At 45.1% G+C, this 16,647-nt stretch overlaps 1 protein-coding gene across 2 annotated transcripts in view; it reads right to left on the reverse strand.

Annotated features, from left to right (window-relative positions):
- The window catches only part of itsn2b (intersectin 2b), a 51,722-nt gene that overhangs the window by 32,149 nt on the left and 2,926 nt on the right, over positions 1-16,647 (reverse strand). Inside the window, exons 2-9 of one of the 2 annotated variants that reach the window (XM_076300405.1) lie at positions 10,729-10,812; positions 7,419-7,511; positions 6,823-6,886; positions 5,394-5,560; positions 4,249-4,470; positions 3,418-3,514; positions 2,136-2,278; positions 343-406 (exon numbers count right to left, since the gene is read on the reverse strand). In XM_076300405.1, the coding sequence (XP_076156520.1) occupies positions 343-406; positions 2,136-2,278; positions 3,418-3,514; positions 4,249-4,470; positions 5,394-5,560; positions 6,823-6,886; positions 7,419-7,511; positions 10,729-10,735 (857 nt within the window). In that variant the 5' untranslated portion in view covers positions 10,736-10,812. Of the gene's footprint in view, positions 1-342; positions 407-2,135; positions 2,279-3,417; positions 3,515-4,248; positions 4,471-5,393; positions 5,561-6,822; positions 6,887-7,418; positions 7,512-10,728; positions 10,816-16,647 lie in introns of both variants that reach the window. The other variant, XM_076300406.1, reaches the window with a different exon arrangement.

Consider the following 16,647-nt stretch of genomic DNA (forward strand, 5'->3'; position numbering starts at 1 on the left):
CCTTCATGGAGCCTTACTGCCGGGTGCAGTGGCCAATGCAGAGGAAATGTCTCCAAGTTTGTGTGTGTACATGTACGTGTGTGTGTGTACGTGTGTGTGTGTGTGTGTGCATGTGTATATGTGTGCACGCATGTGTGTGTGTGTGTGTGTGTATATATGTGAATATGTGTGTGTATGTGTATGTGTGTGCGCACACATGAATATGTGTGTGTGTTATTTGTGTGTATGTATGTGAATATGTGTGTGTGTGTGTGTGTGTGTGTGTGTGTGTGTGTGTGTGTGTGTGTGTGTGTGTGTGTGTGTGTGTGTGTGTGTGTGTTCTGCATGGGAGCGGGAACTTACCAGATGCTGGCCAGCTGGGTCTGAGACAACATGGTTGCAGATAGGACATTCCTCACCTGCTGGCCTGTGCACACAGAGACACCTCATCAGTCATTAACTCACATCTGCAGGACGCCAGGCTTTGTACTGGTACCTTTTTACGCGTGGCGAATTAAAGGACTTTGTATAATATTATGAAATCCTGTCATTATTGGTGGAGGCTTCAAATACGCCGGTTTTGGGCCAGTACTGTACTGCTTACTTTATCTTTTTTTCGTCTAATGTATTTTAAATTTGTGATGGGGTTTTGATGAGGCTTTTTTTCTCCACAATCCCAATCCTGATTGTGCACAGGTGCCTCAATGGCGGAGTGGGAAGTTTATATGTGTAGTGACTTAACTCGTTTGACAAGTAATGCCCTGCTTTCCGGCGCTGGCAAGAAGGCTCTGTCACGTCAAGAGTTGAGCCTAGCAACAATTCAACTTAAATAAACGACAGAGTAATAAACACCCAAACAAAAGAAGGTGAAAGCAGGGGAAATATGAAACGTGTCTCTCAGCTGCCCGAGGAGTGTGAAGTCCTGCTAACGTCGAGTTAAAACGGAGAAAACCCCTACGCTGTCCGGTCCCACTCACTCCCACACCAGCGACATTCCCCCTGTGTGTCAGATTCTTCGAGGTGACAGAACACTCCTGCGATCACTTCTCAGGAATGTACAGCCATTGTTTTCTTTTTCAGAAGAAAATGCCACCTCATGGGCTAAAAAGCATTACTCATCCAGTCAAACGTTCCCGCCGGAGAAAGAATGGCACAACTACTGTAGGAAACAAAAAAAACAGATCACTGTCACTGAAAGGCGGATTCAACTAACATGACCAATTGACCATAGCAACATGAAGAACTCTGTTGACTGAACAAGCTAAATCTCACCAAGGAAAATACCGGGCTGTGTCTCCTAAACATGTCAAAGATGGAGGCGTCTTTCTTTTTACTTAACAACTCACCCATGTGGTCCTCAGAGAATCTTTTTCCAGCATTCTCAGCTAAATTTGACATTTGCGTCTGGGACTTATGGGTTCAACAAAAGTTCAACAAATGTTGCTGCTGCTGGGCAGAAGTGAAATTTCGGACGTGGTATGCTGTCAATCAAACCGCGGGGCATCAGACATGGAAATATGTCAAACTGTGTGACTATCGTACCAATCGGCAATAATAATGTGATGTTAACGTTCACAAACTAAACAATTTTTTAAAAACAGAACAGGACCCAAGATTGAATGTAAGATTGAATGTAACATAAAACAATGATAATTTTAAATTCATATAAATCCCAAAATTTTACATTAATGAGTCTCTCGGTGTGCTTAACTGTTTTTCCAGTGTAACCGATGTATACTGGGACATTTCTCTTACCCCTTCGTTTCAAGTGTGGTCCTGGAAAATCTTGGTTTGAAGAGCTGCATAGGCCTACCACTTGGCCCTACCCCTCCATCCAAAAGAGAATTGTGATACCTATTCCCCTCACATGAAACATGCAAAAACGAAGGGGAAGGGCTATAAGGGCTTAAGGTATGAGCTACACCAGGCGTGTAACTGAAGCGTTCCGTTCGCGTAGCGTCTGCTGCAACAATTAGCTGCCACTATAATCAATGGAAGTAGCTACACCAGACGCGATACGCGTCACGAACGGAGCGCTTCAGTTACGCGCCTGGTGTAGCTCATACCTAAGACCCAGCTGTGCGTGGCTTGGTCAATCAACCTTTACTCAGGACTCCCAGGCAAACAGAACGAACATTTCTTGCTCCAAGACTCACCTGTGAGATGTCCCGTCATCTGCTTGTCCAGACCGTTGAACTGCTGCCTGTACTTGAGCCTGGAGCCATGAGGAACGGCCCAGTCCGAGGGGACCATCATCGGGGAGATGCTCGCCAGAGACGTGGTGGACGAGGAGTTGGAGCTGGGAAACCAGAGAGATCAATTAGCCCATTTCACAAGACGTCATCCTACCGTGTAAACCAACTACCACTGGAACGGCACCGTCCACAGCAAGGACAGGAACAGGAAGACGTTTTACCCGTTTTTACACTCTGACGGCATACTGTAACATACACAGTGTGATTCATAGTCACAAGACATAAAATGGAAGCTGAGGCCGAAACTCCACCAGATAGCTGAGACAGGTCACTGATGAATTCAAAACACAAAGCTCTCTCATGCAGAGGTATATTATCCCCGGAGCAACTTGGGGTTAAGTGCCTTGCTCAAGGGCACAGTGGTGGAAGTCGGGAATTGAACCCACAACTTTTCAGGCTACTGCATGCTTGCCTAGCTCAGATCTATAACTCTTCTGATTATTCTGGGGATTGCCGTATCTGAAGGGCAGGGATCGGATTTCTGGGAAAGTAACAGCTAAACATATGCCTGCTGTCCCCTAAACCATGACTTACAGGCAGGCTACGCCAGGCACGAAACTGAAGCGCTACGTTCGTGGAGCGTAGAAAAATTAAAAAAGCTTGGTCTCAATTTTCGAACGAACGTGCCGCTATCCCGTATGGTATAGCCAGTTCCATAGATTATAGTGGAAGCTAATTGTTGCAGCATATACTCCGCCTGTTAGTAAGTAAGGGGTTTCGCTCAGGAGTGCTACAACTAGCAAGCTAACTGCCTCAAGCTAGCAAAGTCTAAAGTGTGCAACAACCTCAACAACAACAACAACAACAACAAGACCAACAACTGCTGGCAGCTGATAAAAGCTTGCTAGCAGCTAACTGGTGTTACTAGTGTCATAGTTATTGATCTTCTGCAATAAACACTTACATTTACTTTTTGCGGGGGGCATAGTTAGGCTATGTAATACCAAACATAGTCTAGCTGGCTAGTGAGATCAGCTGGTGGTTTTATCTATTCTTTCCATTGAAATGAATTTAAAGATGATACCAAAATGAATTGGCTAAAGAGGTATGCCATGTAGAATGCACACATATCTGCATAGAATTGATAAAAAATGATGATCCCACATGATTGCTGGCGGTAGTGGAGAGGAGTAGTGTGTTACCTGCTGCAGGTGAGTTCTAGTGTGCTGTGTGTGGACCTTACCTGCTGGAGGAGAGATCCAGCAGAGACGACGCCTTATTCATTGGAGTCGCAGAGAATCCCAAGGGGGAGGATGAGTAGGAGCCGGAGAGAGGCATGCCTGAAAACACACATGTGTATGCCCCCCCCCCCACACACACACACACACACACACACACACGCACACATACACACACACGCACACACACACACACACACAGATATACACACACTTTTAACTTCATTACAAAACTGCATGTTTGGCTACTGTGCAAGTTACTGCAAATCACATGCTCGGGCTATTATATGAAATGAATACTTTCAGGCTATGACAGGCAGACAGGCATACAAACCACAAAACCACATGTGGCAAATCAACACCATCAGCCAGGCACATTCCATTATAAATGCTCTTGTCATACTAACTAGGTGTGGTGAGTGACTACTGCCCTTTATGATAGCATTGGTACAGCAAGTAAACAATCTCTGTGTTACAAATAACAAATGTATTTACACTGGCTTAAAGGCACTCCAACACACCCAAATGAAACTCAGTGGAGTTCAGTACACACCCACATATACAATAAGCTCTCCACTAGGACTGCCACTCTGACTCATGCTTTACAGGCAAGAAACCGATTTAGGAAATTTATGCTCAGATTGTCAAAATATACTGACAATAATTATGACCGAAGACAGAGACGGAACTCTCTCTATAAATGTAATGTTTCATGCAAATTTGCTCACATCTGGACACTCATAAGCACTGTCAGACAGTGCATTAAGCCAATTACAGAATGCTCTCACAACAGTGGCACAATCACACAGAGACTCCTACACTGTTGCAGGACTTACCCCCGGACAGTGGCATTGGCTGCAACAGGCCCACAGTGCCGTTGGGCAAGCCAGAGGGCATCATAGGCATGCCCATGCCCATGCCCATGCCCATGCCCAAGCCCATTCCCATTCCCATTCCCATTCCTGTGGGCATCATGGGTGTGATGCCAGGCACGGGGCCCATGGAGCTCATCGGCGCCCCCATGGGCATGGGAGTCAGCATGGGCATCGAGCCCATTCCTGCAACGAGGACAACGCCAGGTTAGCACTGTTTATACTTTATTCACACACACACGGACATGTGCACACACACACACGGACACGCACACACACACACACACACACACGGACACACACACACACGGACACGCACACACACATAGACACGCGCACACACACATAGACACGCGCACACACACACACGGACACGCGCACACACACACACGGACACGCACACACACACACACACACACGGACACGCACACAAACATAGACACGGACACACACAAGAACACAAGGTTGCAAGTCAACCACCTACTGTCTATAACTACATGATACATCACAACCAAATGTGTATATACAATCACAAAAGCACTACAAGTACACTATAATTAAGGTTCCTAAACACAGGGTAGAGCCCAGATAAAGCACTCCAAATCAAACACAGAGAAGTTTGACCAGCCAGCCCGGTGTCTGATTACATACATATTCTTTCCCCTGATATTCGCCATATGTTTCCCCACTCTCCAGTCCGGACGTCTTTGAGGAGTGAAACAGGAGCCTGTGGCTCTCATTAGTCTAGTGAAGAGCCTACTGTCCTGCATAATCCACCATCTGTCCTTCCCTCAGCCCTGCAGAGCAGAGTGCCTGCCCTGCCTCCTGCATTTCATACCTCCACACACAGGTGGCGCTGCGCCAAAACTTGCGGTTGAAAAAGGTAGGCTCGTCTTAAAAGATGCACATTGTGATCCATGCACTTATCCAAACCCACTAACAATTAGGATGGCGTGCAGTTGAAATGTTTGGTGTCTAAGTGAATCCCTGCCCAACATTATCCACTCTCACTCTATATTATGAAATCCTGTCATTATTGGTGGAGGCTTCAAATATGCCTGTTGGGTAATAAACACCCAAACAACCTGCCCAACATTATTCACTCCTACCCATGAGTGAGGGGTTCAGCGAGGGGGCAGGTACGGGGGGCTGTTTCATGATGATGGGCAGGGCGGTGGGCAGATTCTGCCCCTGAAGCCTCAGCTTGATCAGCTTCATGGCGATGGAGAACTCGAGCCGATCCATCTTCCCATCCTTATTCATGTCAGCCAGAGCCCTGCACCAAACAGACCCCCCCCCCACACACACACACACACACACACACACACACGTCAGACACAGAACCACACTATCAATCGTACACGCATTAATACAGCAGGGCATGCATTATGTGAAATAACACCACGCTAACAAATATGACGTCAGCACTGCTTCACCATAAATATGTTATGAAAAGAGGGTTTGTGATGTAAACAAACAATGGACCAAGGAACAGGGACACTGAACATATGAACAATGTTGTTCATCTCATGGTTGAAAGCCAAAAAGTACAGTTTGGTCACATCACAATGGCAGGCCCTACTGAAGTTTAGAGGCTAGAAAATCACACAGAAGGCTACGCTTTTTACTATACTACAGACTTATCAATGTCGGAACATGTAAGAGGAGTCCCTATTTCTAAAAGTAACCAAACGGAAGCAATGGACAAGGGACATTAGTAGAAAACAAACAGTTGTACATGAGCAAACTATAGCGATGTAGTGGTTGATGTCATTATCCTGTACTCGCAGAAAAGTTCAGAGCAGCGCCAGACTGTCAACTGAGTTTAAACAGCAAATTGGTTGGTAAAACTATTGTCAAGATCTTAGGCAATTAGGCTACTGCACCCCGATATGCAAAGATAAACTTCAGAAAGACAAAGGTTTGTTGTTCCGTTTTCATAGAGAGCAAACAGACATTGCAATGATATAGAAAGTATTAGCTACTGTTGGAGCATTTTAAAAACACATAATGCCATTAAATGCATGCATTTGAGAGCTAAAGGCACTGGGACATGTATCAGGCCTCCTATCAGGGTTATCACATAATGTCCGATTTTGTGGCTCTCGAGTATATTTATTTAAAATGATTGATTCTTCATACATTAGTATGTTTTGGTAGTGGGGGGATTCACCGATATTCGGCGGCAAATGGCTGGCAGGCTAGTGATCAGACAGCCGTTTTTCCTGCCAGTGGAACAAAATTGTATTTGTGACGTAACCGCTAGATCTCTATTGAATAGAAGAAGAAGAGAAAAGGCGAAAGAGAAAAGATGAAATATTTTATCAAAGAAGAAATATGTCTTCCATCAGGGAAAAGGTGAGAGAAGCGAATACCCATTTTTATAAAAAAAAGAATGTCTTTTCCATCAATGCAATAAATATAAGGTCTATGGAATGTGTTTATTTGTGGAAACCCCCACATGAAACGCTCTCCTATCTCCGCACCCCCACTGCACCCACCCACCCCCCCCGCCCTGGTGAATGAAATGCGGCTCACCAGATGTCGGCCAGCACTGCAGCGGGTAGCCCAGACTGCAGGAAGAACTTGCGGGCCTGGTCCCCTGTGGAGAGCAACACAACAGCCTGTAAGTTATGGACCAGAGTTACGACTGCTCAGGAGCCCTGTGCCCAAACAGCGAGTGAGCGAGCGCTGGGGTGCAGAGCTGAGGGCAGCACGATGCGCCTCATATACGCGCACGCCTGTCCCTCCAGACGCATAAACACAGCTAAGCCCAACCCAGAGCAGAAGCAACCGCACAGCCACAAATGACACCTACTTACATGGATAAATCAAGGATTCAAATCGTGAAATTACAGTTACAGAACAGAATTAGCCTACCGACATATACATGTAGATATAACTCAGAGTGGTCTAGATACACAACAGATTTTAATTGATTCCACTTCTATTTCAATTACACCACGCTTAAATCTTAAATTCAAATCACACAATACAGGTACAAATAATATTGTAAGAGAAATCAACTCAGAGACACATAGTTGACTATCTGGTCCCAGTCACATGAAGTGACCATAGATACTGTATATCTATGAATGTGAGTGGTAGTGGGTGAGAGGTGCATGATGGGATACCGGAGATGTAGCCCAGGGCAGGGTAGAGGGTGTCGAACTGCTTGTCATGTTTCTCCCGCTCATCAGGAGTGATGGCCCACATATTACGAGCACCTACAAACATACAGAGAATGAAAGAGAGAGAGAACAAGAGAGAGAGAGAGGGGGAGAGAGAGAGGACAAGAGAGAGGGGGAGAGGGAGAGAGAGAGAGAACAAGAGAGAGGGGAGGAGAGTAAAAGAGAGGGGGAAGGAAGGGCAAGAGAAGGATAGAAAGTAATAAAGTTAGAGATTTGTTGGGCGCAACATGCACCCTGTATCACTACACAGTATGTTCGAACATCAGCATGTGAAATAAGAACAGCTTTAAAGGAGAATTCCGGTGTGATTTTGACCTAAAGTGTTTTGAAACATGATACCGAGTGTGAACGTATGTCTCATAGCCCATCTCGGCTTGTCCCCTGCACTCCGAAATCTGGTGCTAGTTAGCCGATGCTACCAACAAGGCGGTCAATGGTGGTGCCTCGGCATCGGCATAGCCATGCAAATAAATCACTGTTTTACACCATTTACGAGGCTCAATGTATCTCCACACTTCATTGGTAGACTTCCGAGGGCCCTGACATTTAAAACGAGACATTGAGAACTTTGAAAAAGCACTGGTAGTTTACTTACAAGACGATTTATACAGACAGTATCTTAACAAAGTTTAGCGTTTGCAGTCATCTTGAATTTAGTCACGATAAGTCGAGCGACGAGTAATAATGAACAGGTATGATAAGGGATCAGATTCCAAAAATAATTACAGTTTCTTCCAGTAGCAGCAACTGGAATCCATGCATTTCCACGGAATCCCTTATCATACCTGTTCATTCTTACTCCTCGCTCGACTTACCGTGACTAAATTCAAGATGGCTGCAAACGCTAAACTTCGAGAATATACTGTCTGTATAAATCGTCTTGTAAGTAAACTACCAGTGCTTTTTCAAAGTTCTCAATGTCTCGTTTTAAATGTCAGGGCCCTCGGAAGTCTACCAATGAAGTGTGGAGATACATTGAGCCTCGTAAATGGTGTAAAACAGTGATTTATTTGCATGGCTATGCCGATGCCGAGGCACCACCATTGACCGCCTTGTTGGTAGCATCGGCTAACTAGCGCCAGATTTCGGAGTGCAGGGGACAAGCCGAGATGGGCTATGAGACATACGTTCACACTCGGTATCATGTTTCAAAACACTTTAGGTCAAAATCACACCGGAATTCTCCTTTAAGGTGTTCTGCATATTATGAGTCACTCTGAAATTAAATGCAAGGTCAGCACTTCACAAACTACAATACTGCATAGAAATATGCTAAGTCAAAGGCATAACCCTGGAGTTGAAGATTAGACTATAATGCAGATGCACAAGATAATCAGATAGCCAAAACTTGGAAAAGAAAATACCTTTGCAAGGAATTATACTACAAGAAATTCATGGCACGATGAGCACTATCCCTGTATTAAGTCTACTGAGTTGACTAAATCCTGCATATCTTCAATTGGGCATGGCCACCACATCCTCAACTTGCATTTCAAAACCAAAATAGATCCCATATATCAAACGGAAACCTGACACGACAGCACAGCGCAATAAATTACACTGCTGAATTGCACATAATTGTGACCTTGATGTGAGAAGATTGTGGGCTTTAAATCTCCTAAGGCATACAATAGTAAAGCTACTGGTGCGAACGTTTGTGAGAATGACATAATGAGGCCTCCTCAGTCCAGACGGACAATCTGGCAGTCGCGGTTGTTTTTTACACTGCCAGTAGGCCTACAGTACAAAGGCCTGGACTGCAGAAGCTCTTGGCTCGGAAGACAGTCTGTTTCATGAACAACAGACAACAGATTTACTGGCTATCTGAACATTCCCACAAAGGCTAGATGTTGACAGGCTAACTAGGGCAAAGGGATCATTGAAACAATGCCTGCAATACTAGTTTTTACTAGTAATACACGTTTTTTTTGTTCTTGAAAACCCTAAAGCTGATGATACATCGGGCAACTTTTCTCCCTTAGTATTGTTGTCCATTGGCATAAATATTTCTTCTGGAGTCCTTTAATCCACAGTAGGCAATCGGCCAATCAGAACACATGGAATATTATGGAACATTATGGAACATTCTGGAACATTATGGAACATTCTGGAACATTATGGAACATTGAGCAACATTGATAACCTTGAACTTGATAATCTATTCACTGTCCTAAGACTTAGACACGGCAAAAGCCATACAGATCATCGCAGGACAAATGATATGGACGCCATCAAGAACAAAGAGAGCAGAAAGAGAGAGTACTGAAAAAGCTATCTGTTTCTGTGCATGCAGTATTGCTATCCTACATCATCATAGACATGGATAGGTTATTGCCATGGAATTCTAGTATAACTAATGCATGTCTGTCACTGTTTGTCAAACTAAAAAAGGACGCAAACAGTTTTCTGTAAAGAAAACAAATCCACTTTGGCAGCACAACAGCAGATCATATTATCTTTAGTGAAAGACAAGCTGATGTTTACACTCTTACTTGTTCAGAAAAGGAAATAAGACACGTCCGACCAACAGCATGTCTCCAACAAGAACAGCAAGTGACAACAAGTGTATGCACACCTAACTCCCATTGACGCATTTACACACACCAGCCTGGACAGCACACAATATGCTTCAACTTTGTCACAGTTTCATTGGGCGTGCTTGGTCTTTGCTATTCGAAGACCTATTCAAATGGAGACACCACTTCAAGGATGGATTCTTGTTTGTAAATAAACACAAAACAGTAGATGTTTACAGAAATACACTGTTTGCTCATGCCAACAAAGCGGTCACTGCTCACCACAGAGAGAGAGAGAGAGAGAAAAAAACAATCAATGCTTCCCGTTGCACTTTACTGCACAAATCAATCACATTCCTCTACTCTCACTAGGCCAGCAGTCAGAGGGGCAGAGCCATCTGTTTACAGGACAGAAATACACACACACACACACACAGCAATAGTGCCATTGTGTAGGTCAGACTCAGATTCAGCAGAATCACAGAGAAACTAAGAGAGATCAGAGAGTACACAACCACAACCCCAGAACTCTTTAAAGCACCTCAAACACACACACACACACACACTAATACTGTAGTGCCATGGTGTAGCTCAGTCAGCAGAAAGAAATGAGTTGAGAGAGCCAACAGCCAAGGCACGAGTATATAAAACTCACAAAGTGATTTCAAACACAAACTCTCTCTCTCTTACACACACACACACATACATACATAGAAGCAAAGCTGTGCCATTCTTACCATTCATGACTGCAGGTGGATAAGGGGCGGGGATGCAGGACGATCACTCCCGATCCTCTCCTCAGCAGGCTAGCTGACTGTCATCTGCTTTAGACACACACACACACACACACACACGCAGAGGGAGAAACATTGTCTCATCAATAATACAACCAGAGCTGTGTGAGGACCTGATCAGGTCTGAGTGAGCAAAGAGAGGGAGGAGCTGAAAAGAGAGAGAAGAGGGGATATGGAGAGAGAGAATAACAGAGAGAGAGAGAGTGAGAGATGGGAAGAAAGAGAGATAGAGAGAGAAGGAGAGAGAGAGGAGGAGAGATAAGGGGAAAGAGGGATATAAAGGGAGAGAGAGAGAGTGAGAGATGGAAAGAAAGAGATAGAGAGAGAGGGAGAGAGGAGAGATAAGGGGAAAGAGGGAGATAGGGAGAGAGAGAGAGAGAGAGAGAGAGAGAGAGAGAGAGGAGGGGAAGAGATAAGGAGCAAGAGAGATATAGGGAGAAAAGGGGGGAGATGGAGAGGTAAAGGAAAAGAGAGAAATAGGGAGAGGGAGAGAGAAGGAGGAGATAGATAGAGCATGAGAGAGAGAGAGAGAGAGAAACTATAGCTACTGTAAGACAGGGTTAAGAGAAGAGGCGGTACAGCAGGTGAGGGGCACACAGACGGGGAGAGAGACTGCAGAAGAGGCCGGCAAAGTCACAGGGAACGAGACACCTGTGCTCTGCTCTGACATCCATCCCCTATAGGAAATACCAGCTCCCAGCCAGAGTGGAGACACCTGTGCTCTGACATCCATCCCCTATAGGAAATACCAGCTCCCAGCCAGAGTGGAGACACCTGTGCTCTGACATCCATCCCCTATAGGAAATACCAGCTCCCAGCCAGAGTGGAGACACCTGTGCTCTGACATCCATCCCCTATAGGAAATACCAGCTCCCAGCCAGAGTGGAGACACCTGTGCTCTGACATCCATCCCCTATAGGAAATACCAGCTCCCAGCCAGAGTGGAGACACCTGTGCTCTGACATCCATCCCCTATAGGAAATACCAGCTCCCAGCCAGAGTGGAGACACCTGTGCTCTGACATCCATCCCCTATAGGAAATACCAGCTCCCAGCCAGAGTGGAGACACTCGCCATCCGGTCACTCTGTCCTCTTCACAAGACACCGGTTAATAGCATCACTTACACAGAGACAGGGCAGTTTCTCATGCTTTATGACTCTTAATCACCTTACCACACAATCACCTCAGCTCTCAGGAATGAAGCTCCTTCTGTTCTACAAACCCACAAGGAACGTTTAAAACAATCATAGGAATGGGAAAGAGAGAGTGTATCCAAGCTGACGTTTACCACAGTTTTGTTCAGTGACACAGCAGTATTTGTGCTGACTGGATATACGGAGAGAGTCTGAGGAGGAACTGAACCGAACTCAACTGGCCCAGTTATGGCATCTGGGTAGCTGTGTTCCTGATCAGAACCAGATCTGGGCCAGGTGGTAGTGGCTTAAGGTCAGACACACACTGGTGGGGCAGATTGATAGCCTGACAATGGATTATATATTTATATATGAGCTCAGCTGCCATTCAAATTATGCCCCTCCCTTCCCTGCTCCAGAGGCAACAAGCTGTTTGGTTAGAATCGTTTAACGGATCAGTCTGAACCACTATGGTCCAGTCCTATTTACAGAACCAGGGCTGTGTAGAAATACAAAACACTTGTACAGGTTTGTCCTCCTCTTTTGAGCATACACAGGGAATGCACTAGCAAAAGGACTGTGAGAAGAAATTTGCTGAATTTGACTAGGCTATTGGATTAAAATTGTGGACTCCATCTTTGAAGGTGTTCCTTTTAATGGCCATTTCTGTGGCGTCCGACAGGGTGGATATAAGCCTGACCACAACCACATCAGTGGCAGAGAGGTTCCCACTCTACCAGTGACCTTGACAGCAGTAAACCAGTTCAGGTGGAGCAGACAAAGCCTGCGCTAAGTCTTTGTTACTCTTCTGCACTTTGTGGAGTCAAGGAACAAAGATTTGTCAGCATCTTAACTGCTCGAAAAGGAAAGAGTTTCTGCTAGCTCTGTTATAAGAGGTGAAAATGCTGCCGTCACAGCATCTGTGGGAGTTGGTCTCCTGACAGTCTGAGTGTCTACTCCGAATTCCTGGATCTGTGGGAGGAATTCTGGGATATTACATTTGTGACATCACAGGCATGGAACAGGAAGTGGTCTGGCATTCAGTACAATCAAAGATTCTAGAATAACCTCCACCTAAATCCTCTCTAGATGTCCAACCCTGGTGCAACGTGAAGAGTTCAAAATATGACCAATACTTTCAAAGACCATGTTGCTCTCAGGTGAAAGATCTGGATCTGAAGATAACAGATATTGCATTGAGAAACAACTAGCCTTCTTCCTGGTCTAACTCTAGCTTTACAACCTATCTCTACTGGGCTTGCTTACCTTTCACATTGCATAACCACCTACCATCTGGCAGGGGGCTAATGCTAATGTCACTACCATATTGGGAGTGTCCGGTTTCAACCTCCCACCATCACCTGTATTGGGGGGGGGGGGGGGGGGGGGGGGTTGAACAGGACCCGGACTCAGGCAGTCTGCTAACCTGTGCAATTAACCAGCAGAGAGAGAGAGAGAGAGAGAGAGAGAGAGAGAGAGAGAGAGAGAGAGAGAGACAGACAGAGAAACAAAGGGAGAGAGAGAGCCGTGTTCCTGTTCATGGCTCAGCTGTTTCCTGCCACACCCAATGGCTGCTGCTCAGCACAGCAGCTGTGTGAGCAGGAAACAGACAGAGAGGGCACATACACACACACGTACATGTACGCACACACGCACGCACACAGGGGTAGAATCTATAGAGAGTTAACAAACTCTGGTAAAAGATGGAAGGATGTGATGCCTTCCTTCAGCAAGCATTGGGGTCACCATGGACAGGGGCTCCAGCAAGCCATCTGCTCCATAAAGCCATGCTGAGCTGTGCTGTGTTGTGCCCCACCACCGAGTGTCATGTGACTGTCTGCTTAATGAAAAGCACAATCATATGATCCATCATTTCAGAAAGGCAACAAACAAAGACCATCAACGGGACTCGACTGGATGAGAAGGACAAAATCTAATTAGGGCATGTGACATCAACAGAGCTGTGCAAACATCAGCATTTGGCACATTTCAAAGGGAATGTTTGATTTTGGAAATGGGATAAAGGGCAATGCAAGAACTACAGCAGCCATACTGCACAAACTAACAAGTTTGTTTACTAATACAACTACTGACAAATCTCTATTAAAAAACTGTTGGATAGTTGAAGACTATATCTATATCTATGCCTATATCTATAGCTTTTTAATCACACCTATTCTAATTCAAAGTGTTTGTGGTGACTGAAAAACCCAGAGACGTAAAACAGATGGTCATGTTTCCATCAGGTCTCTGATAGGTAGACACTGATAACGAGGAAGTGCTCCACTGCTGTGACATGCACGGCATAAACATGTGCAGCTGCCAAGACCACCCTTAACCATCCTAACTCAACCAGCCCTAGAGCTGGCGTGATGGGCATCATGGACAAACAGAGTGTCCCCGTTTCCAGGAAATCTTTCCGGGGTGCCAGACGGTATGCCAGCCATCCTCCTCTTTTAAAGCCATGCATTTGCATGCTGTTTGCATTCAGCTGGAGAGAGCCTCTGCCTGCTCATCCAAGCCCAGGGTCCAGAGGTGTCCGTTTACCGGTCCGGCTTCAGTGCATCACTCAGGGGGGAGAGTACGGGGCACCACACTTACAGAAGAACCTAGTCCATCAGACAGCACCTCCCACTATATGATACATTAATATTCCAGTATTAACACGATTAAGACAATATTCAGCATAAGATGCTGCCATGTAAGCAGTATTTTCTGATTGCCTTAACCTGAATAAGGTCATAGTCAGAATAAGCAATAATCAACTTAAGACATGTGGAGTGTTCCAATCTTAGTCACATTATTGAGGTGTGTTGTATGCATGTGTAACTTAATCACATTATAAAGTCCTATCAGAATTTCTGTGCAGAAACTTTTTACAGAATCAACTGTCTTTGCTAGTAATAATCGGACTATGCTGTGCTACATGTAAAAGGAATTATGAATGGAATATTCTATCAACAACGCATGTAAACCCCATAATCGAATAAGGTCAATAGTCGGAATATTAATGTCCATGTAAATGTAGTCACTCACTGTGTCAAAGACTTTCTAATGAGGAGTCACAGCTCTCAAAAAATCCTCCATAGAAAGGCATGGGTTTAGTTTGTAACGCCAATATGGCAGTTGTCAACAACTACCACCCCTTCCGCAGCCAAAAATCGACATTTGCATACATCGTGCCAATGATGCGATGTGTTGTGAACATTGTACCAACCATTTGTTGTGATCTCGCCACTGGAGCGAGGTTGGTGCTGTGAAGACTTGCGCAAAGGCAATTCTACTCAAAATAGGCTAGATGCCTAAGTGCCCAAAATGCATTGCAATATGGCTGCCGAGTGGAGGGGCTTGCCTAAAAGGACGTTGACTGTGTTATCCAGCCTAATTGAATCATTAAATCATCCTAGACCGATCCTGCAGCTCAACAGGAGAGTCATGGGTGTGATGCACTGCACATGGAACATATAGGCTATAAGCTGATCTTTAATTGGACCAAACAGAGAGAGGCTTCTACTAAATAAACACATGTTAAGTCTAGTCCATCAGATAACACCTCTCACTGTGGGAAGTAATCTATACTGATCAATACTACTGAAACTGGTTATTGGAAACTGGGGCTCAACAGCAATGTCATGGTGTGAATGCTAATCTCAACGTATACCCATATAAGTATAAGTATAAGTATATATACTTTTTTGATCCCGTGAGGGAAATTTGGTCTCTGCATTTAACCCAATCGGTGAATTAGTGAAACACAAACAGCACACAGTGTACACACAGTGAGGTGAAGCACACACTAATCCCGGCGCAGTGAGCTGCCTGCTACAACGGCGGCGCTCGGGGAGCAGTGAGGGGTTAGGTGCCTTGCTCAAGGGCACTTCAGCCGCGGCCCACTGGTCGGGGCTCGAACCGGCAACCCTCCGGTTACAAGTCCAGAGTGCTAACCAGTGGGCCAGATTGTACAGAGAAGAACTCCTACTAGGTAAACACATGTAAATGCCATTATGGCTCTTGGCACCACATTCAGCACGGTATAGGCTCAGTTTCTGGCTCTCGTGTGTCCAAGCCCATGCCTAAGCGGAAAGCTTTTTTGACTTGTGGGTAGCGAGTAAACCACAGTCTAGTCGACTGACAAATAAGTTAGGGAAAAATCTCTTTCCCCTTCCACCAGTCTGCAGTCTGCCTGAGTCTGCATTACAGTACCTGATGCAGAATTATGAGGTGTGAAACATCTCAACCTTTATAGAATGAGCCTCTATGACCTTGCATTCACTTCCACCAAAACAGAGTTAGCATGCTAGTAGGCCTTTTATCAGTGCTAAGGTACTGTGCAGTGCTGTTGTAGATTTTAGTAATGTTTTGGTATGCCTATTAAGTAGTGAGATTGTTACCTTTTTAACAAACACTCATCGTTGCTTTAAAGCAACACAACGGAACAATTTGCCAATTTTTGCCAATTGTTTTCAGTATTATCTAATTGAGTTAGATGGTCATATGCTGTCCTGTTGCTCTCATGGTCAGCCTGACTGTGCATCATGTAGTTCCATGCCCCGTCTGGTTGATAGGCACCACTTATGATTAATTTACATACGTTTACGTTATTTAACATAAAGCTGGTCAGCCTTTTAGAACTCTGTGTTTGGTGCTTTCCAAGTCCCCTATTGTGCTGTAACTGTACAAACAATGTGGAATAGCCAAAGACAACAGGTTCAAGGTGATAGATAGATA

Source organism: Alosa pseudoharengus, unplaced genomic scaffold (genome assembly GCF_046254945.1).
Source record: "Alosa pseudoharengus isolate Yale_2024_CS ecotype anadromous, Long Island Sound unplaced genomic scaffold, YU_APseudo_1.1 YU_APseudo_1.1_scf_22, whole genome shotgun sequence".
Taxonomy (NCBI): domain Eukaryota; kingdom Metazoa; phylum Chordata; class Actinopteri; order Clupeiformes; family Clupeidae; genus Alosa; species Alosa pseudoharengus.